Source organism: Xiphophorus couchianus, chromosome 2 (genome assembly GCF_001444195.1).
Source record: "Xiphophorus couchianus chromosome 2, X_couchianus-1.0, whole genome shotgun sequence".
Taxonomy (NCBI): domain Eukaryota; kingdom Metazoa; phylum Chordata; class Actinopteri; order Cyprinodontiformes; family Poeciliidae; genus Xiphophorus; species Xiphophorus couchianus.
In genome coordinates this window covers 91,085-116,766 of record NC_040229.1, presented here as the reverse complement: position 1 = coordinate 116,766, position 25,682 = coordinate 91,085, and the positions used below count along the sequence as shown (strand labels likewise).

The window sequence follows — 25,682 nt, the reverse complement described above, 5'->3', positions numbered from 1 at the left end:
GTTTTTTACCATAAGAAGTACAGAGCTTAAATGTATGCAGAACAGGGGAAACATTAACCAGGTAAAAATTAGCCCTCTGACTGGTTATTTAGCGTGTTTACACTTCCGCAAAGGACCGAAAACGGGGCAAAAACATGACTTCTGTAATCTAATCAGACAAGAAGAAAAGAAAATGCAGCTAACAGTTTGTTGAAGTTTCTCCCAACACTTAAAATCAATCATTTGCATTTTGAAGAAAACCTGTTTTGACTTTTTTGTGAATACGTATATATATTTCTTTGCTATATAGAAATAAATTGGTCACAGTAGTAGCTGATAGAAACTGTCCAATTTATTCAAACTTACTTGGTATTCCTTTGCTAAATACTTTTTAAAAATTTGTATTTCTAGTAAACGAGAAAGTGTTTAAACAAGTTTGTTTTCCACACATCAATTAAACCTGCTGCTGGTTAAACTTCATTACAAATTACTCCTGCCTCCCAGTGGCATTACTATTTTAGAATAGAATAAAAATAGAAATGCTCTTTATTGTCCCACATTAGCTGTGTATTTGTGAGGCGCTGTTAGCTAATTCTTCTGAGGTTAGCTAGCTTTCACATGCTAGCTAACCTAGCCGTTTAAATACAAAATCTGTCCACAAAACATTAATATTAACATAATTGTGTCTTTTTTCCCCCAAATCAAAAATCTTTAAAATATGCTTTTAAATATCTGTGGCCCCCTTTAACTTCACGTAAACCAGTGAAACGACGTGCTGATCGCTTCAATCAGATCGCTGCCTTCATGAACATGTCGTAAATCTGCAATTTACATGAGTATCACTAGTTGTACATTAAAATGGATGAAAAAAATATTCAAACAGAGCCTATTTAGTGTAAATAAAGCGTACTTTAAGATTTCTAATAAATGTGATTTATATTTTTCTCCAAATTATTACCTTAATTACTGATAAGTGGTCGCTGTTTGCAAGAACTGTTCGGGCATGTAAACCAATAGAAACGAAAAAATGAGTGAATGAAAAATAAAATCTTTAACCTAATTTTAAAAGAAGTTAAATAAATTTGCTGGACTGCTTTCTTGGCAGACAATTTCCCAGTACTCTTAATTCCCAGATTATTTTGGTGTATAGAAGGCAACACCTGCCGTCTCCATGACGCTCATTCATTTCTGTTCGCCGCCATATTTTTAAACCTAGTCCGGCTGCTCTATGCTTTTAATTTTTAACATTTGCTACTCATTTTCATCCCAGTTGTGTTTCTACCGGTAAGAAATGCTTTTAATAACAAGAAGTCAACTGTTGAGCTTACTTTTGTCCTCATTAAAGTTCATTTAGCGGAGACACCAAGTTTTATTATCGAAGTAGGCGGTTGATGCGACGCGTTCAGGGTCCTCGTCATTATCGGTAATTACTTGTTACCGGGTTCGGAGATGTTTGCACTAGAAATATGGAAATCTATATATTCAATGGACGGTTTACGCCTCGAACTGGACCGTCCGAACGGATTAACGGTTCCGGTTGCTGCTAGTAGTTTCGAGAAGGAGTACAACGACAAGGTAAGTTCATGGAACCTGTTCATTCCCTGGCTTCCGAAATTAAACTTAACTGGAGGGATTTGTTTACTGTCCAACATTTTATTTATGCTTCAATTTCTATAAAAATGGGACTTAAAATATTAAAGGATAGAGTGTTTTTATATGTTATAGTCTGACCTTATGTATATTAGGAGTGGGCATTTATCGTAATAGGCCTGTCGATAAATTTTACTGGACGATAACCGATAAATAGAACATTATTGTGATAAATGATGATATTGTTGCTTTGAGACAATTTTCAAGCAATATAATGGTAAAGGCACAATAATGCAAAAGCACACTCAAGTATGAATAAACTTAAAATTTTAGGGAACAGTTCACACGGGAACTGGAAGACATTTTAAATATTCGAAATAAACGACAACAAAAAACGAATAAAATGAATTATGAAGTCTTTGTAAACAAAATTATTCTTCAAAAAAGGGTAGTTGAGACCAAAACACCAGACTTTTATCATCCAGTTTTTGGTAGAAAGAAAAAAAACATTAAATCATGCAAATGAAAGTTATTGAACTCGTCTTATCATGTGATTAAATAATTTATTTATTGTGACAAACCTAATTGTATCGTTTATCATTTAAAATAAAAAATAATTAAGAAATTTCATTTATCATTTGCATGATAAATTTTAATGATAGTATGATGAGATTTTGTTTTGTCATTTTCTTCAGTTTGTTCCAGAAATATCAGTACATTGAAAACTTGTCCTTTTGTAGTCAAAGTAGCAAATTGGAAGGCAATTAAGCACCACAGATTAAAAGTTTTTCTTCCAGTCTTTATTTCTAGTTCTCTTTAGCGCCAGTGCAGTATTGTTGTATGAACTTATTAAAAAATGTTGATGATGAATGCCTTCCTGTTTACAGGTGAGGGACGCAGAGACCTGATTGGAGTTTCTACTGAACAACAACAAAAACTGATTTCTAAACATCTTTTGACTGAAACGAAGTGGACCTAAACTTACTCGGTAACTACACTGGTTTGGTTCACACAGCAAAAAACACAAAAGTATTTTTAGTTTTGTTTCTAGTGCAAATATCTTAGTACATTTGCAAGAAGACTTTTCAGTGACTTTGGTTCCAAATTGGACCAGCAGATGTGAAAACGCCCTAAATTTGATGCAGTAACTAACTTTGAGCAGAAGAGGGAGCTGTTTAATTTACAACACAGACTGAGAAAACAGTTAATCATCCAGCATGGAGGACCCCATGCTGGCTCACACAGCCGAGAGAGACATCAATAAGGTTCAGTGGACTTCCACCATGTTACAATAACAGCCTGGAAATACTCTGAGTTTGAGGCTCAAACGAGACACGAAGCCATTCGGAAAAATGATCAAGGTCAGGATTTTGTTGGAGGAAACACTTTTGATGAATAAACATTCACTTTACACTCATTTTCAGTTCATATTAACAAACATATTGCATATGAAAAACATGGAAAACAGAATTTATTACTTGGAATTCAAATATAAATATGTTATTTCTCAGCGATGAACGATCAAATGAATATCTGTCCATGTTTTTTTCCTAGTCAGGACAATGACTAAATAAATAAACATTACATAATTTAAGTGCTGCTTCCCCTGGTGATGAACTGAAGTTTTCCAGACTTGTGAAAAATCACAACCCAATGCAATTTAAACCTCAAATAATTACACAACTGTCATGTTTTTGGCCAAAACCCAGCAAAAGACGTTACAAAATATTGAAACTTGTATGTTTCCTGGTGTCTCATGTTCCAGCTTTCTGTTGCAGCAACTTAATTTATTGCTAAATTATTTGGTTACTGAAATAAGGCAATTTTGTACTTAAAAACTATTATATGGACTGATTGTCATTTATTTTAAAGCAACTTTATGCATTTTGTATAGAAGAATAGGGTAAAACTTATTCAGGTGTGTAAAGCTGGTAGAGGAAAACCAAAATAATTCAGGGTGGTTGAAATACTTTTATTTTTTTAATTGGGAAACCATACATTTATCTCATTTCATAGTTACATTGGATTTTATGTGTTTATATCACCTAAAATCCATTAAAAATTGAGGTTAAGACATGAAAATACGTGGAAAAGTCTATGAATACATTTGCAAGGCACTGCATTTGATTTTTGCTTCATGTTTTTCCTGATAGCTGTTCAAAAACAAAATAAAATCGCTCTCGTCCAAAGCCTGAGAGCAGTTTGGTTCTGTCCAGGTGAAGCCGGCCGGTCAGGTGAAGATGGGCAGTGCCGGGTCTGAGGTGTGTTTCTGGATCTCAGCGGGTCCTGAGGTCAGGTCCAGGTTCACTGGCAAAGACGGGAAGCGGACCGTCTCACACAGGCTCATGTTGGGTTCAAGGGTGGATCTGGGCAGTTGCTGCGGTAACTTGGGGGTGAACCCGGCGTGAGTGTCCGTGTCGGGGGTGACAGTCGTGGACATCGTGTCGTCGGAGGCTGCAGTCATGTGGATCCCGCTGGATAACGACTCCTGGGACTTCTTGGAGGATTTCAGATCCATCTGGTCCAAACTCTGAGGTAAAGAAAAAGATGTGAAATTTACAAAACATTATTTCAGGTGAAAATTAGAAATTCAAGTTGTTATTAATGAGTTTATGTAAGGTTGATTGTTCTTATCGATAAACTAACAATTAATGTGGCCATTTTTTAAAAATCAGATTTTCTCTTGCAGTGAGAGCACCGATCGTCTCTCTGAACGGTGAATTAGGGCCATTGTAGATAGAAAAAAAGGTAGAGTAAATTACCACCAAATTCAGAAATTGAGATTAATCAGAAATTTTCTAGAAAAAGAAAAAAAAGAGTTTAAAAAGTTGAAAGTTTGCTAGAAAAAAACCTCAGAAATATCGAGGTTAATTCCTGTAATGTTGAATAAAAAAGAAAATTTTTGAGTTCGAAAAGTCAAAAATTTGCGAAAAATACCTCAAGTTTTAAGATTAAAAATCTTTTCTAGAGTTGAAAATTTGCTTACAAAACTCAAAAATGCTGAGATTAATCTCTGAAATGTTGAGCAAAAAAGGAAATTTTTGAGTTTGAAAAGTCAAAAATGTGCTAGAAAATTTACAATTTTGAGATAAATCTTGAAAAATGTCACGAATTTCAGTTTCATTTTGAAGAATAAACTTTTTATCTTGCGATTTTAGCAACGACCAGCGGCGCCCTCTGCTGGAAGGCCGCCAGATTACAACACTAAAAGAAGACCTAATTGGACGTTATTAGTTAATCAAATTTTAATTTGATAAACTATTAATTAACAATTAGTAAATGCATCTATAGTTAGAATGCATCTGATGGAGTTCTTTGGTATGGTGATTCCACACCTGTTTGGAAGCCCTGCAGTCCATCCGAACTGGGGAAACTGGGTGTATGCTGTCCAGTACTGGAGTCCCAGTCCCATACAGGGCAGAGGAGTCAATGGGAAGCGTACTGGGGGACACGGTGCCATAAGCTGGGGGAACTGGAGCCATCTGTCTCTGCAGCAGCTGGAGGATAACGTTGATGTCAGCCGTCATTCGAGTTTCCAGCCTGGAGGGGAGAGAGACAGGAAGTGATGACGAGTCATTATACGTAAAGCCATCCGTCCGTCTGTCCGTCCATCCATCCGAGACATGTCTAACATTTACATATCAGGTCAGAGTTAGGCTCCTATGCATTAACCAATCATCTCAAAGAACTCTGGAAATTACAGTTAAGAAGGAAAAGTTTGATGTTTTAATACAAAGAATGTGTAAAAACACTTCTTGGATACTTTACACCAAAGCAGCTGAAAATACTGAAGGTACCTGTGCAGCTGTGACTGCAGGACTTCGAGTCGTGACTCGAGCTCACTGGGCCTTTCCTCTGGGATCAGAGGCGGGTTTGGGTTACCGGTGGAAGAAGGTTGTAAAACCTGATTGGACAACTGCTGTTGATCTGGCCAGTATCGATACATTCCCGGCAGATTCAACGAGGAAGCTAAGAAATCACAGAGGCAACAGAGTAAAGATTGTTACCATGGGAGTATAAAAACTCTGAATATTATTGGGGGGTTTTGCGCCAAGTTATCTGTATCGGTATCGGAAGTGAAAAAAGTGAATCTGTGTGTAGGTTCCATAAACAGCAAGACAAAAAAGTTAAAATGAAATAAAATAAAAAGCAGAAAAAGGACGTCCAGAAAGGTTAATCTGAAGTCTGAAGGAATTTCACGTTACTGCTGTGAAACACAGATTTTATTGGTTGCTTTATGTTGATAATGCAACGTTATACAAGACTCGTTTGGCTCAGACTTCCTTGTATAAAAAGTAACGGGTACAAGCACTCCTTTGTTCCTACAGCAATATCTATTTTTAATGCAGGACAAGGTTGGGGGACTTGCACCTGATTTAGTGTTTGTAGCAACTGTCGGTCAATAATGAAATACACTGCCATATTCTTTCCATTATGTGTTGATTCGTATTTTATGTCCTTTTGGTATTTTTTGTTGTTCCTTTTTTTTTTATCTTTGATACTTTGTCTTTTAATTTTTATACTTGCTGCAACATCAATTGCCCAATTTGGGATACGAATAAATCTGTAATCGTTTTTACCTTGGTGGCCCTGGTTCAGCACCGTGTCCCTCCCCACCGAGGCTCTGCTCTGGGGCAGCTGTGGGGCCGCAGTGGGGAAGGGGCCCGGTCTGGGATCGTCAGTGGGGAAGAGGACCGGTCTGGGATCGTCAGTGGGGAAGAGGACCGGTCTGGGATCGTCAGTGGGGAAGAGGACCGGTCTGGGATCGTCAGTGGGGAAGAGGACCGGTCTGGGATCGTCAGTGGGAACGGGGACCGGTCTGGTGGTTTGAGTGGGAGGCTTCGACAGATCCTCGCTGGACTGGGAACAGGAGGAGCTCCAGAGGTCATCCCAGCCATCCTGGGGTGGCGAACAGTGGCAGGACTGGTGGGGGAACGAGTCTTCGTGGTCGATTCCATCTGATCAAAGGAAAATCTCCGGATGACGGGACGTAAACCTGCCTAAACATGTGATTAGTCGGATTTAAAGCCTTGTTGCCTACCTGGTCTTATTCTGCAGTCGAGGGGGTGGATTCGGTGCCGCGCTTTGTGGCGATATTCACTGTCATCCCCAGATTCATTGGTTATTACTGGCGGCATTTGATCAGTCTGAAGATCAAAAATCACATTTAATATTCAGCCGTAACGTACAGGAGCTTTCAAAATGTCTGATATGCCTTGACTTTTTCTCAGTGGGTTTTTCTTTTAGGGAAAGACAAAAACAAATGAAGCGTATTTATGAAAGGAAAAGAAAATGATAGGTACTCTATTCTAAGAAAAAAGTGTTTTATGTATTTGTATTCAGTTTACTTTTAAGCCAGTTTTCGAGGTGGAGGGGTTTAAAGTAATGCTAGACCACATAGCTGGAAAAAAGTATCATGAAATAAGCATTTCATATCCGTCGATATTGATAATTATTGATCAGTCTTTTTATTTAAATTTCTGAAATACTGCAAAAGTTCATCAAATTTTCACTCCATGTTGTGGATTATTAAGTAATTATGAGGCACAGTTCAGAAACCTTAAATGGCTACTGCACAAGTTACTCAACAGGTTGTTGCTAGGTAACCAAAGAGTGAGTGAGTTGCTAGGTAACCAATGAGTGAGTGACCAAATTAGACCAACAAAACTTGGTAAGATTTGTGTTTTTGGAAGCCGAGATGGTAGTTGTAATCTGTAATCTTTTGTTTTATTTTCATTCCTTGGTCCTTCTTTCTGTTTTAAACAAAATAGCATCATATCATTTCTTGGAGAAGATTCGCCAACGCACGTCTCGCAGGTCGTAGGTGATCTCCAGGTTCCTCCAGAAGTTGTCAGCAAAGCTTGGGTACATGTCAAGCACATCTAGCAGGTCTTCCCTGGGGATGCGGTGCAGGTCGCAGTAGGTGATGGTGCACACGTCTGCGTTGGACCGTCCCGGTTCGTCGTACAGGTGGATAGGCTCGCCGAATATGTCGTTCTTTTCTACAGGAAAAGAAAATCATTTTTATTTGAAGAATTAACTCTTTTTCTCGCGAACACCAAAAGAACACAAATAGAAGTATCAAAAATAAATTTGCTAAATAGAAACATGACAGTCTTTTAAAAAAGTGAATACTTTTCAATACGAAAATTGCAATGGAAACATTTTTTTGAATCACATGATCAACAGCTGGATGTTACCGCAGGCGAAAAACGACACAGATGACAGGAAGTAGGAGGAGGATGATGCTTATTTTTTGGTTTTTTCCAGGCAATGTGTAGCTGGCTTTCACAGCATCACACATTTCATTAAAAGTTGTGTCATTCGAACGTGTTGAATCCTATGATGGTGTATTTGGGCCATTGTAGATATAAAAAAAAGTACATTTTTCCAAAAAAAAAAGAAACTGAAATTTTGAGATAAATCTAAAAGCATTTCTCGCAAAAAATCTGGACATTTGTGAGTTTCAAAAGTGAAAAATGTTTTACTTTTGAAACAGCAGCTCTGGTCAAACAGTATCTGCTGTTTCCAGTGTTGTAGTCAAGACCAAGGCAACCTAAACGTTCATAAACCATCATCAACATTTCCCAGCTGATCAATATGATCTCTGTTCTCCATCAGAGCCAAAGCTCCACAATTACGCGGCTCACCTTCGCGCAGCTACTTGTATACGTGTGACTGCATACACACCTTGATCACCTTAAAAATAATCAAACCTGTTGATTATTTTTAATCAGCAGGTTTGATTTAATCTGCTGATCCAATTTTAGGGAAAATTAAATTGACCCCATAGATGCATTTAATGCGCTTCGGCGCACGGACCGATGCGTTACATCTTTATGAGACAAAAATTTAGAAAAAGTACTATTTACATACGAGTGAGGTTTTCACATCCTTTTATTTTTATTTTCTTTATTTTGTGTGCGTGTTAGCTTATTGTCTGAGGATAAATGTGGTTCAGTTTCATCGTTTATGTTTAAAAAATAAAATATTAAAATCATGAAAAACATCGGGTTTGATGCTTCTTGGTCTAAATAACTGAATGTCGTCAGATTTCAGTGTATTTAGGTGAGTTTTGATGCTTTGTAGTTTGATATTGTCCACAGATATTGCCGCATATTTTCACGCCAGCGAAAAAGTGTGCGTATATTTACACAAACTTTGACGCAAAGTACATTTTTATACATCCCGGCTTGTGCGTAAAATATGGAGCCGCACATTTTTTGTGCGCACGCACGCTTTATGCATGAGGCCCCAAGACTTTTAGGGTCCGAGACCGGTCTCGAGACCAAGACCGGTATCGAGTACTACAATGATAGCTGTTTCTGTTTGCTTCGTGGAAGCATGTCAATTTCAAAAAAACTTGTCTTTCAATAATTAGCATTTCCTAGGTTTTGCACAAATGCAGGATTCTGGTGCCTGTATTTGTGACGTCACATGCAAAGGGGCCAATAGAACCACAGGTCACTGTACCTAATAAACCCACAACAACATAATCCCTCATGACTTGGATGGAGCCACGGGAGATGAAGAAGAGGGAGTCCAGGAAGTCTCCATAGTGGATGAGCGTGTCTCCTGGAGGAGCGTGGACCGTCTTGATCCTCATAGCTAACGTCCGCAGACAAGCTTGACTGCCTCCATGGAAAGCCTTGCAGTTCTGCAGCAAAGAGCGATTGAGGTGCAAGCAGATGTCTGCCTGCAGCGACTCTGGAAACCCCTTCAGCACCTTTAAAAGGAGCAAAACAAACCCATCCTCACATCAGAGATGAAATGTAACTCGTTAATACCTGACAGTGCAGCTACTGGAGGACACACCTTTGCTTTACTCACAGCATTCATGTCTATGCCGTTGGTGTAAGACCAGGCATGCTGGAAGTACTCCTCCAGCCGCTGGCGCAGGCCGCCAGGAATCTGGTGGAAGCGGATAAACTCTTTGACCCGCAGCATTTGGGTGTGGTAGCGGGTCGTGCCGGAGTAAAGCCTCTGGATGATCGCCGACACGTTTCCGAATATGCTGGCGTACATGAGGGCTGCGAGGAGAAAATAACAATTATAATTAGAAAATCCTTAATCAAATATGCGTAATCAGAATAATCGATAGATTGATCGGATTAAAAAATAATTATTAGATGTAGCCGTAAAATGGACAATCTTAAGTTTATTATCGTATCTTTAAGTAGCTTTTTAAAATGGAGTTTTAGAGCCACGCTAAGAAAATACAAAATAAAAAATGGCAAGAATAAAATTTTAATTAAAGTCATATTTCATATTATCATATTTGAAAATGTGATAATCTCATATTATCACTACTGATAATACCAGAATAAAGTCATAATATTACAACTTTATTCTGGTAAGATTAGGACATCTCAAAATATTATGACTTTATTCACATTATTATGACTTTATTCACGTATTGTTTTGACTTTATTCTGTACAACGTCTCGTACCTTTATCGTATTAACTTATTTGATACCAGAATTATCAAGAATTATCATACATACAGTATCAAAGTCATACTGTTATGACTTTATTCTCGTAATTTAAGAAAAAACATTAATACTTGGTCGTAGCTTTTTGAGTTCTTTGAGTCTCACTCACAGCCGATGACCATGACGCAGATGGAGAAAATCTTCTCGGAGTTTGTGTTTGGTGAGACGTTCCCAAACCCGACGCTCGTCAAGCTGCTCAGGGTGAAGTACAGAGCCGTCACGTATTTGTCCTTCACCGACGGCCCAGAGGTGGAGTCGCTTTCGTTGTACGCCTTCCCCAGTTGTTCAGCCAGGTTGTCCAGCCAGCCGGTCTCCGTGTACGGCCTCTCCACGAAGCCGATGGCGTACCAGATGCAGGCGAGCCAGTGGGCGATGAGCACAAAAGTGCACATGAGCAAGAAGAGGACGGCGGCGCCGTATTCGGAGTATCGGTCCAGCTTTCGGGCCACACGGACCAGCCGCAGCAGCCGAGCCGTTTTGAGCAGGCTGGTTAAGGTTGCCATCTTTGGTTTCCATGGGCAACAGGAGAGAAAAATGTAATTCATAATTAGACAATCAGAATTAAAATACAATAACTTGGGAAAGTACTCCTACCTCTTGAACTCTTGGTGTTTTTGGGGGGGATTTTACATATCAGACACAAAGTAGTGCTTAATCTAAGGGTGTTTTCACACCAATAAATTGCAACATTTGTTAAATTTTTATATGGTGTGGTTCGCTTTCGCATTGCACTGTCAAAAGAACCAAACCGATTGAAAAACCTGTTCCCCTCCTTGCCTATGGTGGCGTTGCACAAAGAACCACTGAAGGAAATGACAAAAAAAGACTGAAGCAACTTTCTTCTTCCTTGGCTAAAGTGTAAACAAAAATGGAGTTGAGTCATATTTTTGCGGCTGTAGGAATTCTCTTTTGTTCTTTGGTAAAAGACCAATACATTTCTCCCGCTAGCGCTAGGCTAACGTGTTTGTTTTGGTTATTTTTACCCAGAATGCCCTGTGATGTAGTCCACTTCCTGCTTTTGGAGCGGTCTGCAGTCCGCTTCGCGTTCACATACGCATTCAAACCGCACTAGAGTTCACTTTAACCGAACCAAGACCGAGGTTTATAGGCGAACCAGAGTTCGTTCACTGCAAAAATACAAAATACCACCAAGAATTAACTTACTAACTTACAAGTAACTTCTCAGCAAGATATAGGAACTTGTTTTAAGTCAACAACTCAATGTTGATGAAAATGTACTAAATCTACTAGCAGATTATTTCACTTATAACAAGAAATGTTTCCCTGTTATAAGGAAATTAATCTCCCAGTGGGACTAGAACGTTTTCACCAATAATGAGAAATTATTTACTTAAAACAAGATTCTGTATCTTGCTGAAAATGTTTTGAAGTTAGTTTTGTCCTATTTAAAGTGTTCTAAGATATTTGCACTCAAAAATAGACCAAAATTACTTGGTAAGATTTTGTATTTCTGTAGTGACTTTTTTTGATCCGCATCACAAAATTGCAGACTGCAGAAAATTGACGTCATAGTTCACAACTTTTCCTTCTGCTGATTGACCCAGATGGACCAAGAGAGATACGATTACCAGAAAAAGGCACAAAAATTCTAAGAATTACAAATATGAAAACTATCACACTACAACTTTGGGCCACCACAGTGGATTGCAGCAAAGAAATGTTCACCTCGTCAGACCCAGATCTGAAAATGAGAAGGTCAAAGGGCGTCGCTGCTAGCATGTCAATCGGAAACCAGCCCTTGATGTAATGCTTTGCTATCCGGCTCGGCTGAGTGACGACGACGTCATTGTGGTCCACATACGTGGTGCGGAAGTTGATGATTATGTCCACGATGAAGAGCACGTCCACCATGAGGTCGGTCACGTTCAGCGGGTTACACGTGTAGCCGCATCGTCTTTGCCGCGGGTTGCCATGTTCGTCCAACAGGAAGGCGGCTGAGTACGGGGTGATAACGGCCGTGTAGAGGACCAGCAGCAGAATGATCCAGTCCCAAAAGGCCTTGAAGGGGCTGTAATGGAGCAGGATCCACCATGTTGTTTCCGGAACCTGGAGTTTGTATTCTGGTAGAACGTCCGACTCCAAAGATAGCACCTGCAATCGGACAACGGTACGTTATTCCATGATTGGATATTTTGGACACTGCAGATAGAAAATACAGGAGTAAATCTCTGCCAAAAAACTCAGAAGCTCATAAATTTTCTAGAAAAAACAAACGTGGAAATTTCTGACCTCAAAAAATTAGACATTTTGAGATTCATCTTTGAAATTCTTTTAGAAAATACTTGGAAATTTCTCAGAGTCAAAGGTAAAAAAATCTTTGACCGTTAAAGCTCAAAAAAATCTAAAATGTTTGACTTTACAAGCTCAGAAAATTTTTAACGTTTTTTCTTGAAAAATTCTGAGATCAATATCAAAATGTAATTTTTTTAAAATGGAAATTTACTCCTTCGTTGCTGTCAACAATGCTTAACGACACCCTAATACAATGACATGTTTTCTAACCTGTAAGCACTTTTTAGTCATTTCTTTCGAGTGTAAAATATTTTGACTTAAGGTTAGATGATAAATCGATTCAATCAATTAATCAGAATTTTGGTTTCTGAAGATTTCATTTTTGTAAAATTTGGATTTTAAAAAAATTGTTTAACTTCAGATCAACTATATAGCAAACTTAGGGTGAGGGAAAGATTTATTTTTTATTTAATGACAAGAATAAAATCATAATATTACAAGACTTTAGTCATTCGACAATAGAGTCGAAATAATGCAAGAATAAAGTTGTAATATTAGGGGAATAAATAAGTAATTTAGTGAGTACGCCAACACAAATAAAAAATTTAACTGACTTTGAAGCAATCCAAGCTTATTTCTCATTAAAATAACTTTTTCTATTAATTTTAAGAATTAAAATTAATAGAAATTAATAAATTTTGTCTACAAATTTTCTTGTAGACAAAATTTATGGTAAAATTTTGTCTATATTCTGCTAATCTTATGATACTCTTGTAATTAAACTAATGAAAGCCACTTTTTGAAATATTTTATGTCATTTTTTATTTTTATTTTTTAGAAAAAGTGAAAATCGATTGAAACTGGATTTTATGTGAAATGATCCGATTTTATTTCTAAGGCCTAACATCTTGTCTCTTGCTGAACAGAGCCTCAAACCGGTTTTTCTAGAAGACATTTCTGTTATTTTCTTAGTAAAGACGTCACAGAGACTACGTTTTGAAGAACATGTCTCCTTTGATTAATGTTGTCCAGGCTGACTGGCCATCTGCTGGGTTGCGGGGCTGAAATGATGAACTGGATGTTGCACCGAGTTAATTTTGTTCCCCCATCAGTGCTGTTGCTATTGACTCGCCTAATTTGAAACGAACTTTCTTGAAAAATACCCCTGACCTTCCTGACATATCTGTTAGCCATATGAATCCATACTATTGCACAGATAGATCATCCCACAGACAGGAGCTGGAAGGTCACAGGTCGGTGCTAGCTCAACTTTGGCGTTTGTTTACTGTCCATGGTCCAGTGGTGCAGAACTGGGAGCCTGAGGGCTGCACTGGTAACAACTGCAGCTCTCAATTGAACTGCCACACAGTGCATCTTTATCAGCCGCCCACTGATTTTTCCATTAGAGGGTTAATTAGCAGCAGCTTTCCATCATGGCGACAGAGTGGGGATGTTGGTTCGCCTGTTCTCCTCTAACGGCACACTGAACCCGGATGCCATGAAGTCACAGAAAGATGTATGAGTTTTACTGTTTTACTGGTTTTACTGGTGACTGAGTGAGTTCGTTAATTCAGAGACCATTTCCTGGCTCTGCAGCTAAACCAGGATTCACAAAACATTGCTGTGGATATTTAAAGTTAGAAGGTTCTTTATTATTTAATTTCTAATTACAAAGAGAAAATATTTAATTAATGTTAAACAATAATAATTAAGTAATAATTCTTAATTATAATAATTCATAATATGAAGTTTCCTTTGGGTTTAATAAAGTGTTTTTAAATTTGAATTTGTTTTTGAATCTGGTGAACATTTCACCCCCAAGTTAGTTGGTTGGTGAGTTTCATCAATCCAAATAAATGTCCTCTGGACATCTAGGCCGATACGGCTTAAAAATAAAATCACTTTTTTTTCTTTTTATACCAAATCTAATTTAAAAAAAAAAGTTTCTTGCTTTCTTAAAAAAATTTCAAAGCGTTGCTTTTATTTCAGTTTTACCTTCCCTGAGTTGTACGACAGGATGTTACTGCCAGACTACGAGATTTTTTATTTTTATTATACTGAGAAATTATTTTGTTGTTATTGTATATTAGGGCCACGCCAAGAAAATAAGAAAAATTTAATTACGAGAATAAAATCATAAAAGTCGAAATGTTAATATCATGATGTTAGTCTTGTAATACTTTCACTTTGTTCTTGTATTATTTCGATTTTATTCTCGTGCAACTTTAATTACTTAATATGTTGACTTTATTCCCGTACAGCTTTTATCTCAAAATTTAGGACTATATTTTGGTAATTTTATTTTATTTTTTTTCCCTTAATATGGCGCTAATACTGTATAATTGTTTGTGTTGGAGTTCTCATAAAAGTACAACTTCATTCTCCTAATATCACGACTTTATTCTGTTGATATTAAGACATTATTCTAGTATTATTTCTTATTATTTTTGTAACAATAGGACTTTATCTTAGCCTGCCTATCATATTTTGTTGTAGAGTTGATTCAAAGTTCAGAAAAACAAAAGCTGTAAAATTTGTCAAACAAGATGGCCGCCTATGTAAACCCAAGGAGTTCATTGGTGGAAAAAAAAAATCTAAATTTAAAGAGAATTAAATATTCAAAACACAAAAATTGGACGGCATTAGAGCCTTGACGCAGTTCTGGTTCCCGCCGTACCTGCGTGACCTTCTCTGTGACGTTCTGAGACCGTTCCTTTGCCTGCGGCGGGCTGAGCAGCTCCATCCTGATGGCCGGATCCTCGCCCGTCATCGGGCCAAACCTAAACCTCACCTGGAGGAACGATGCATAGTTTAACCTTCAGGCTGCTGGAAGTCCTGTAATTTCAGTTAGGTTCATGGAAAGTGCTTGATTTCTGTGTAAAGTCCTTGGAAGTGCTTGATATTCAAACTGCGCAGTTTTGTAATAAATTGCAATCTATTTTCATACACCTAATAAGAAAACACAGTTTTTTTCTCACTATCTGAAGTTAAATCAGACTAAACTTTTCTTGTTTTACATCAGTTACAATTCGCAAACTGGCAAATTAGCAAGAACATATATTAGAGGTTTAATTTTAATTTGAGCAGGAAGGTAATTTATGTTAACACAATTTGTTTGGGTGTTTATTTTTCGTAATTTCACAGTGACTTGTTGATTTGTGTAATTGAAATTAATGTTGGTTTATATTTTATAGGTTAAACAACGTTATTTAAATTAAATTACTGTTTTGTTTTCAGACCAGTCAAGTGTGTGAGGGAGACATTTCAAACTAAGAGCTGGACAATGTATGGCTGAAAAACATATACAAGCTTTTTCTATCAGTCAGTATCAATAATAATTGATTCGTTTTTTGTTTTAAATATCTGAAATGAAAGAACGATGATGTCAATCTGGTTGTGTGACCTTTCCTGTTTTACCCCCAGTTTTCACTCAACGCTGTTTGTTTTTAAGCAGTTATGAGGCAAAGTGGCAAAACTTGAAACTGCTACGAGTTACTCTACAAGCTGTTGCTAGGTAACCAAAGAGTGAGTTAGGTAGTTGGTTCCACCAACCTTGCTTAGCTGGCTGTGAGTCACTAAAATCTTTCCTCTTTCAGTGATTATATTAAATATTGGATATTTTATCAGACATATTGATACTGATCATGTGTCTCTTGTGATATGTTATTGATTTATTGTCTAGCCCTATTTGAAACCTTAAAATTATGTTATATTTTAGTTTACCTTGGCCCTTCTGTAGAATATTATCACAAGACAGTTAAACTTTATTCAGTTCATTTGTTTTGTATTTAACTCCAATTTGCTAGACTATAAAAGTTTGACAACTTACATAAAAATGATTGAAAAGTGTTTGAATTTTAGAATGGGAAAAGTGTACCAGCCTTAAATCTTACTTTCTACCTTTTTATTATTCATTGTATTGATTACAAAAGAGTTTGTAATCTAATTGCACTGGTGCTATACTAACTTTTAATATACTTTTCTTACACACTTAATAGTAACACTTGGGTAAAAGGCAATGGTAATTGTTGAGTGGTAAACGAAAAATATCTGACTAGCTCATCAAATCATTAAAAGTATAAAAATAAGTAGAACAAACCTGATTTGATCCAGAAACTTAGCCTGTTTTAACCATCACTGGTAGGATCCCTCGTCGTGCTCCAAAGTGTTTTGTTCTGGATCCATGTTTGGGCGAAACTAGTGCTCTTCTTGCTAGCGCTGTGTGACTGCGGTTGTTGATGCTGGACCTCCCAGCTTGGCTGGGTCAGAGCGTAGGACTGCCCTGCAGCACACCAACATTGGAAGCCAATCAATGCCACGCAATAGCTGACAGGAAGCGAAGAGAAGATCAATACTGGACATTGATAACAAAGCGAAGGGGAAACAGTCACTGGGTTTCCCTTTTAGCATCACGTCAGCATGGCCAATGATTTGGAGGGAGTTTAATTTGGGAGAAAAAGTTTTATTTGCGATTCAGTGTTGAAAAACATTAAGAGAAACTTGGTTGTAATGAATTGCTCCATTTGAATTTATTGCATGCATGTTGTTTATGTTGGATGTTATTGACTGACAGCATGGCAGTGTGTAATGATGACGTTATTGTTAAGTGTCCTTCAGCTGTACCCTTCAGCATCAGTAAAATTAATTTGATCAACAAGAACTACTTTAGGAGTTTATATATCTGATGTAAATGGAAGAACGTTCTACAGAACATTTTTATTTTGTATCGCATTATGCTTTTGTGTAATACATAAATTTATTGGTTCACAATTGAAGGAACCCCAAAAACTGAAAGTTAAAATCCAGTATGGCTGCCTTGTGGATAAACAAGCAGAAAGAAACTACTTCCAACCCTGTTGCCTTTTATCTCATTCAATTAAACACCAGCCTGTTGCCTAGCAACCCACGCTGAACTCCAGTGCGTTTGGTCATCTGGTTTTGCTGCTGTACAATGGCTGCTGGAAAAGACAACTGTTTTGTTGTTCACTTACCATCCAGAAACCACTTGCTGCGTTCTTGTTGGTTGTGCAGCGGGATCCACTTCTACTTTTCAAAGATGTACGGTTACATAACTGTGCATCTGTTTGGAGCCATTTTCAAGTGTGAGTGTAAATGTTGAGTTTGGGGGCGTGGCCAGCAGCAGCTTATTTGGGTTTAAAGAGACAGGAGCCTCTAAAACAGTTTAAAATAGGCAGAACTGAGCAGACTGAAATCTGATTATCTAATAATGATTCTCTGCAATAAAGCAATGATTTCTTTATAGACCGATCCTAACCTGTTCAAGAAAACATAGTAGGTCACCTTCAAGGTAGTTTACGCACGAGGAACTTTGCTGTCTTCGGGTTCATGTCGAAATGTTTAAGTTAACCGCACATGGGGCCACAAAAACATTTTTAAAACAAACTTTTTGTACCTTTTTTTATCTTATGTGCTCAATAGTCACCAAAAATTTATTTATTGGACTCAACAAACTAGCCTGATTTTTGTAGAAAATGGATCAGTAAATTATTGCAGATACAACACATAAAAAAGATCCAATTCCTACATTTTTTAGGGTTGATTGGTTTCTGACTTTGGCTGCAGGATTTGCTTTTGACTGAAAGCAGGTTAACAATTTTGGTTGTTAATAAATAGGAACCTATTTTTTCCACCAAATATTTTTTTAAAGATGTTATTTATCTGTAAAAGATGAAAAAAAAAAAGTCCATCTGCAGCAACCGACTGCTTGGCTCAATTCTAAAATTGAGGTTGGCCACAAAAAATCCTCCAGAGGGCCGCAGATAGATTTTGAATTATGGAGAGAAAAATGTGTTTTCTAAATAAAAGGGAAACATTTTCCTTTAAATCTGTTACTTTAGCACTTTTCCAACTAAAACTGCTCTTCATCAAAGTTGAATCTGCAGGATGGAAAACAATTCTCTCTTTTAATGGTTACCACATTTTGATTCTTTTTAACGTTTTTTTTTCTCCACAGGTAAAACATTCAAAAGTGTCTCTTCTCTGCCACAACATGCCCAGTTTCCAGCTCTTTTGGAAGCTATCAGATGGCAAATCCTCCCGTCGTTCCAAATATGCAGCGTCGCCCCGACCGTCTCAGCTGTCGGCCTGGATATTGTCCCACACTCTCACTACATCTGGGAGGTCAGTGAGGGCCTCTATGAGAGAGGAAGCAGCTTCCATCTGCTCCTGATCCAGGCAGGAGTGATTGCGAGTGACGAACTCCAAGCCTGCAGATGTGATGTGTAATCCCAGTCCCTCCAGGGAGCCGCGCACCTTGTTCAGGTCTGACACGGCACAGACAAACTGCAGAGAGACACGCACAGCCAGATGTTACCGTCTTACTAAGACAGGGAAAGGTTTATCTTCTTAAATAGATTACAGTATATATCCTGGAAGCAAATGTCATGCAACCCTCCAGGGCTGGGGGTGCAACCTTTCCAATACACAGATATTTTCCAGCGAAATAAAACTAATTTACCTGACCTTTCACAAGAAGTGAAAGGTTAGTGAAAGATTGATAAATATCCACTATAGGAAGTTTTAAGATAAAGAAAAACTTAAACCTTTTCGCAAAGAGATTGGATAATTTTTTTTCTAATGAATGCTGACATTTGTGGAAAATAGTATTAAAAAAGCACAAAGTTTAAGACCTGATAAGGAAAATTAACCTAAAAAATATTGTTGGTGCTTCTAATGTCATTCCATTGTAACAATTCAATGCAATTATTCTACGAAAATATCAAAAAGTGCTAAAACCTGCATTTATATATATATATATATTTATATACACACAGACACACATATTTTTCATTATTATTTTAGTCAGAGCTATGTAATTACTGTGGAAGTTCGAACAAACTTGCAGGTTGAAGACTTGGAGTTATTGGCTGTTTTTGGCAAATTTACTGTAATATTATGTAGTTCTGATGTTTTACACCATTGGTGCAAAACTGCAGCTCAGATCTCTGAGCAGCTTCTCTGCTTTTCTCTTTATTACCGTCAGTACTTCAGAGAAACAAGCTGCTAGCAGCGCTGCTGATTCACGGTCATTATGCTACAAAACGTATCACTGTGTTCCTGTCGCTTCCTGTGATTAAACTCATAATTACGATCCTCTGTACAGAGCAGCTCTCTGATGGCAGACTGTGTGTCCGTAAACATGTTTTACTAAATATTGAACAATAACCGAAAAGAAAGATGTAACTTCTATCATGAATGTAGATTAGCAAAAAACCCTACAAATTACAGTGAAATACTGCTACTAACGGTGGGTTGCTGGAAGTAAGACCCATAATTGTTTCCATAGTAAGCCTCCCAGGAATAAGGTGGAAAAGTTAAATAATCTGCCAGTGGAAGAAGAACTTGGTTGCTAGGTGACGGGCTGGGTTTGCCTAACGTTGCTAGGTAACGGCAAAGTGCCAGTTGATTGTTAAGTAAGTGATTTGTTAGTGGAACTAGCACTTTTTCATCAACGTTGAGGGATTATTTTCTTTAGTCAAGCTTCTATATTTTGCTGAAAAGTTACTTATAAGTTAGTTTTAATGCCTTTCAAGTGTACTAAGATATTTGCACTAGAAAAATGCCCGAAAATACTTGGGATTTTGTGTTTTTGCAGTGTAATTGTGACTCCCATTTCCGAAAGCCTCCAGGGTGAATTGCCGTTTTTGTCCACCAGAGGGCAGTGTTCGCACTTTTGCGTTTTTTCAGTTTGTACTATTTGCCTCAATTATAATATTCCAACAAAAGAAAAAAGCATAATTTAAATAGACACTAACATTTTGGATGCGTTGATGTATAAAATAATGCTGTAGTTGTTCAGTACTTGGGTTGAGGTAATTGGAGTCTGACCTTCAGCTGGAGCTTCTCCTCCTCCTCCTCGGTTTCTTGGACGTCTTCAGCTCCGGCCTCGATGGCCATCTCCAGCGCTTTCTCTGCGGAGACGTTCTCCGCGGGCGCCATCACCACGCCCATCCGGATAAAGTTATGACGAGCTCCGTCAGACAGCGTCCCGCTGAAGACAACAGAGTGATCACACGCTTTGTTTTCTATCAGAAGTTAACAACAAACTGAGACTTTTATTGATCGGAAAATTCTAAATAAATACTGAGTTATTGACCATCACCAGTTCTGTGGAGAAAAATCAATATAATAGATGTGTCAAATATATGACATAATGTGTTTATCTTCTTTGACTCATTTAGGTTTTCAGCACCTTCTGAAATTCATAAGTCTAATGTGTAGCGATCTTCATAAATCAACACAAGGCTACAAGAAAAGTGGCATTTTCCACTCTGATAATTAATATTTTTGAAGGGAAATTTTGTTTACAAAGACATCATAATCCATCTTATTCATTGTTTTTGCTGTGAGTGTTTTTATTTCTATTTCCGTTGTATCAATCGTTGATGGTTGTGTCTGATTTTGTTTAAAGTGGCCCTCGTCCTCTTCCGTACACACTCGCATTATTATACCAAAGTCAATATACTACTTGTGACTAAAAGACAATATTATCATTTATCACAAAGATTACTGGGACAATTCATTGTCCAGCAGAACAGTTATCGCGACAGGCTTAAATACAGTTTAGTGTTTATCCTTATTACACATAACAGCATCTTGTTTTATGTTTTTCTTCCTGAATTATTCACTTATATTCTCCACATCACCTCAAATTTATGTAACTATATAATTGGAAACATCAGAGAGTTATTAAATATCATCCTTTAAGCTATCAACTTTCATAGTGGATGAAAAAATTTGTTTTTATTTTGTTTTCAACAACACAACACTGAAAATATCCAGATATGGTGGCAAATCCTATAACATACTGTATGTCACGATAGTGATAATTGTTCTAAAAATATGGTGAACTACTGCTATGACTTTATTTATATTAATGCTTTAGTTTTTAAAGTCGACTTAGGAACTTATTAACAGGAATTAAAAACATCCTGTGGGGAATAAATATGACGTAACACAAACGTCTGTTTAAAAATGGGACGAAAAAATGACATTTAAGTAAAGCTAATGTGGGTTGATCTTCATAAATCAGTAAAAGTCCATAAGAACAATTGCATTTTCAGTTAAAGCTGACCATATCTGCAATCACAACAATAATTAAGAGGCTCATAACAACTGGAACAATTCCACATAGTGAGAAAAACAGTAAAGGAAATTAAAATAATCTTCAAAAGTTGCTGTTAAAAAAAACGGTAGCATGTTTTAAATGAGATTTTGTGTTTGCAATAACAGAGTGAATGTTAACAGTATTCACGAGATTAACACAGTCAATAACAAAAATGTTCGATAAATGACAGAAGAAGGGTTTGATGTGTGAGTAAAAGCCTAACGAACAGAACCAGCAGAAAGAACGCTGTGGTAGCACAGCGGGAGGTTCTGACCCGTTCTTGGTGAGCAGGCGTTTGATCTCCTGGTGGGTCCGGGTGTTGTTGTCAGTCAGAGTCTCGATGAGCAGCGCACACCCGCCGGGCCCCCGCGCCTCGAACGTGTGCTGCGACGCGGGTTTGGCTTTTTCCTGGGTGCAGAATCGGTGCAAAACATGCAAACATGGTTTTAATAGAACAAAAACTGCATTCAATCGTATTTATTTTTACATAAAATAAATATGCTACAGAGCAAAGTTAGCGGCATTAACTAACTCACTCGCTCACTCTTTCGTTACCTAGCAACTCGCTCACTCTTTCGTTACCTAGCAACTCGCTCATTCTTTGGTTACCTGGCAACAATCTGCTGAGTGACTGGCGCAGCAGCAGTTTAAGTTTTCTCTATTGTGCCTCATAACTACTTAGAAATAAAAAAACACAGTAGGGAGTTAAAACTGTGGATAAAACAGGAAATGTTATGCCACTAGTTCAGTAGTATTTTACATATTTTAAACAGAAAACTAATCAATAATTATTGATATCGACTGAAAGGAAACACTTGTATCGTGATTTGTTTTTTGCCAAGTGAAACATTAAATATAACGCACTCTGTCACAACTAAAATTAAGAAAAAGCTTCTCATGACTGGAATAAAATACCAGGAAGTGTAAAAATGTACGAGTCGTTTAAATAATTTTCTAATAACTTAAAATTATCACTCCTAAATAATCAAATATCCAGGCACTAATTATGTGATTCTTATATTCATTCTAAAGTTTTTTATTTATTGTTTGTATTATGGTGAACTGTTTGTTTTATTAATTTTAAGCAGGTAACCTGAAATGCTTTTTTAGATTAAAAAATACTTTTTATTTATTAGTAATAGTATTATTCAGAGGTGGGACCAAGTCACTGTTTTGCAAGTCTCAAGTAAGTCTCAAGTCTTTGTCCTCAAGTCCGAGTCAAGACAGGCAAAAGTCGAGTCAAGTCTCAAGTCGGGAGTTTGGAATTTCAAGTCCTTTTTTTTTAAAACAATGTTCCAATTATGCTAAATGTATAATTGCATAATTATACATTGCATAATTAATAAAAAAATTAATTTTGCAATGTATAATTATGCAATTAAAAAGACCATGTGTTCATTTTAAAATCAAACACACAATGCACTCATTGCAAATAAAGCCCAGTGGTTTTGAATTTGGATGTGATGGTAAAATAAATATCCATCAGTCCAAGTGGGGTCAAATCTGCAGCCAATTTCGCGTCTCAGTGTTGATAAAAACATGTTGCCAGCATCACTAACCAAGACACAAAATAACGTTCTGCATTATCATCCAGAAACACTCAGAACTTCCTCACAGCGTTACGTTCAGGATCCTTACAATTATACAATTCTTTTACTTTTACAGCAATTTCTGAAGGATAGCAAAATTACTTGATTTTGATTTATTATCTAGCAAAATTATACCACTTGGAAATTATACCACTCGGAGATGGTATTTCAACGACCATCACGCCGCCATTTGGAGAGTTCTAACTGAAAAAACGGTCTACTTAAAGCACCGACTGCAGTAAACAATCTATTTATTGTCTATATAATTTACCAACATAGATGTCTTCAAATACACCCATACATGACAAATTTTTGATTTGAGAATATGGGAAATGTCTCTGTTCAGTGCTACTGTTTTGACTTGAGCAAAATATCAAGTCTTTTCAAGTAAAGAGCTTCAAGTCAAGTCCCAAGTCAGTGGTGTGAAAGTCAAAGTCAAGTCCGAGTCTTTGAGCATTTTTTCAACTCAAGCCTCACCTTGATTTTAATGACTCGAGTCCAAGTCATGTGACTCGAGTCCCCACCTCTGGTATTATTATTATTCTCTTTTTTGATGGGAAGAGCTTGTTAACTTGTCTGTATTGCACTATGATGTATTTTGTTTATATTTATAGAGGAACTACAGATGAAACTTGGCCTCTGGCATATTTTGTAAAATGAATTGTCCCTTTTGAAATAAAGTTTTAATTAAAAAAAACAATGAAGATGAAAGTAGCTCATTTATGCTAGCTTGACTTTGAGAATCTTAACATGTAGATGTGCTGTGGAATTTGGTGCGTTTCGGTTCAGTTAAAAAAATAAAAAAAGGTGACCCACACGCCAACTTTCTGACAGATCTTCAGTAGAGCAGGTGTTTAAATTAGCTAATCAATCATTGCTGTGACGATCACTTAAGAATCGCAACATAAACAGGCTTGTGTGGGAAATGTTTGTGTGTTTTTTTATTTGAATCTTGACACATTAGTGCTGTTGTTATCAGTCAGTTGCCATGACTGAGTTTGTGTGCAGTGTAGATGCAACCAGATTTCATTTTGTTAACAAAGTTGCTCTGCAACGGCATTAGCATCAGATGGCGTGTAAAAAATTGCCTTTTTGCCCTCCAGCGCTGTGTGCATGAGCAATATTTCCAGATGTAAACAATAACAGGTGGCTATATAAACGAATTGAAAACTTAATTGAAGACTCAGCTAGATTCTGCCGCCCCACTGACATGCCACCCTGGGTGTGTGTCATGTCTACCACCACAGTCACCACTAATATTGAAATTATGAACCTACCGCGTTCTTGATTGCTGCATCTATGGATGCTTTGGGGATGTTCTTGCTCCTGCATTGCTCCACTAAATTGGCCAAGTTTATATTCAGTTCCGGGTTGGATCCACCTTCTGCAGATTAACAAATTAAAAATAAATAGCTACAATTACAAGAATATAAAACTGTAGCCTGAACTCACCCTTCACAGCTATTCTGATCATCATCCCAAACTTCGCGATAATTTTTCCTCTCGCCTCATCCTTCGGACCCTTGATGTGCTTGACCTTTGACCACTTGTTGTGACCTGCGCAGAAGGCGGTGCTCAGCCGCAGCGTGCGGACGGGACCCGTCCAGCATGGCGGGGACAGCCCGCATGAACCCGATAAAGGGACACGCCGCACCGGAGCCGTCCCGACCAGCCGTGGTGGGCGCTGGGTCCGCAGAGCCCTGAGCAGAGTGAGCCCCAGCATGCCCTTCACACCCACACAACCACAGCTACAGAGAGCGCGGAGGTCCGCTAATCCCGCTGCACATGTGGAGGCTGACTTCCTTCATACAGCCGCAACTCTGCCTCCCTAAACCAGTCAGCCAACCACAATGAACCGTTTTAGTTCAAATACTACATGAAACTGCCCAAAGTTTTCTGATTTACTGATATGGCAGCTCAGGAGCGCAGCTGCCCTTGTTGTGGAACCGCTACTTCCGGGGTTCCAATGACGTCACACACCGACCTGTCAAAGTAAAAGCAGTGTAAGGTTAAGCGGTTAAAACGAACAAACAAACAGATTTTTATAAAACACAAGTACCGAAACCTTTCTGTTACATATATAATGGATAATAAAGAACAGGAAAAGAGTTTGTTTTTGATTGTTAAAGATGAGTGTAGCTGTCGACATGGTGTAGACTTCATAATAGATATATTTTGGAAAGACTAGAAATTGTGACATGTCAAAAATGTAAATATGTATAAAATGGGACGTATTTGGATAAAACAATTGGGGGTAGGATTTAATAAGATTCATCTTCTTCTTACTCCTTTACAAACTGTACATGGAAGTTTTTTTGTGTTTGAATATTGTTATATGTATTTTAAAATTTTCTTTGTTTTATTTTTTACATTTTACTTATTTGAAATAAATAAATATTTAATTAGTTTATTATTATTATTTATCATTAATTAAATTCATTTAATTAGATGGGCTTTTATTAACAGGATATTTAATATAGTAGAAAGAAATTGAACATTAAAATAATTAATGGTGATATTAATAACAATGTGAACAGAGTTATAAACATGAAGCAGAGGAATTAAAACATAATCCCTTGTTACTATTGTTATTATTATTAGTAGTAGTTTGAGCACTAATAACAGTAGTTATATCAATAGTAACAGTTATAA

The 25,682-nt window shown here is 37.4% G+C and overlaps 2 protein-coding genes and 2 long non-coding RNA genes across 6 annotated transcripts; 2 read left to right on the top strand and 2 right to left on the bottom strand.

Annotated features, from left to right (window-relative positions):
* The first annotated feature begins 1,060 nt into the window (after positions 1-1,060).
* Positions 1,061-3,921, top strand: LOC114152102 (uncharacterized). Its single transcript, XR_003597068.1, has 3 exons — positions 1,061-1,554; positions 2,457-2,557; positions 3,786-3,921. It is a non-coding gene; the product is annotated as an uncharacterized LOC114152102 (long non-coding RNA).
* On the bottom strand, positions 3,521-17,979 carry kcnh6b (potassium voltage-gated channel, subfamily H (eag-related), member 6b). 3 transcript variants are annotated; one of them, XM_028029787.1, is made up of 12 exons: positions 16,414-17,979; positions 14,992-15,105; positions 11,748-12,173; positions 10,171-10,564; positions 9,385-9,599; positions 9,043-9,295; positions 7,378-7,571; positions 6,611-6,716; positions 6,150-6,527; positions 5,367-5,538; positions 4,905-5,109; positions 3,521-4,099 (listed from the first exon to the last, which is right to left on the bottom strand). In XM_028029787.1, exons 2-12 carry the CDS (start codon positions 15,082-15,084, stop codon positions 3,800-3,802), a joined length of 2,736 nt encoding a protein of 911 aa, XP_027885588.1. In that variant the 5' UTR covers positions 15,085-15,105; positions 16,414-17,979; the 3' UTR covers positions 3,521-3,799. The 3 variants fall into 3 exon arrangements, with proteins under 3 accessions (XP_027885588.1, XP_027885593.1, XP_027885603.1); XM_028029792.1 differs by having other exon boundaries at positions 9,400-9,599; XM_028029802.1 differs by lacking the exons at positions 3,521-4,099; positions 4,905-5,109 and having other exon boundaries at positions 5,402-6,527; positions 16,414-16,854.
* Positions 3,964-4,897, top strand: LOC114152109 (uncharacterized). Its single transcript, XR_003597070.1, has 3 exons — positions 3,964-4,104; positions 4,259-4,317; positions 4,728-4,897. It is a non-coding gene; the product is annotated as an uncharacterized LOC114152109 (long non-coding RNA).
* A 240-nt stretch (positions 17,980-18,219) lies between the features above and the next one.
* taco1 (translational activator of mitochondrially encoded cytochrome c oxidase I) lies at positions 18,220-24,753 on the bottom strand. Its single transcript, XM_028029812.1, has 5 exons — positions 24,483-24,753; positions 24,308-24,414; positions 21,716-21,849; positions 20,163-20,325; positions 18,220-18,617 (listed from the first exon to the last, which is right to left on the bottom strand). Exons 1-5 carry the CDS (start codon positions 24,751-24,753, stop codon positions 18,408-18,410), a joined length of 885 nt encoding a protein of 294 aa, XP_027885613.1. The 3' UTR covers positions 18,220-18,407.
* Positions 24,754-25,682: the final 929 nt, after the last annotated feature.

Bases quoted from the DNA above. Each gene is read 5' to 3' on its own strand.
- taco1 (XM_028029812.1), bottom strand. From the start codon at position 24,753: ATGCTGGGGCTCACTCTGCTCAGGGCTCTGCGGACCCAGCGCCCACCA. The intron at 21,850-24,307 runs GTAGGTTCATAA...TTCTGCACCCAG, and splicing joins ATGCAGCAATCAAGAACGCG to GAAAAAGCCAAACCCGCGTC. The intron at 18,618-20,162 runs GTCAGACTCCAA...GTCTCTCTGCAG, and splicing joins AGGAGAAGCTCCAGCTGAAG to TTTGTCTGTGCCGTGTCAGA.
- kcnh6b (XM_028029787.1), bottom strand. From the start codon at position 15,084: ATGACGGGCGAGGATCCGGCCATCAGGATGGAGCTGCTCAGCCCGCCG. The intron at 10,565-11,747 runs GTGAACATTTCT...TGGAAACCAAAG, and splicing joins TCAGATCTGGGTCTGACGAG to ATGGCAACCTTAACCAGCCT. The intron at 7,572-9,042 runs GTACAGTGACCT...CTTTTCCTGTAG, and splicing joins TGTTGTTGTGGGTTTATTAG to AAAAGAACGACATATTCGGC.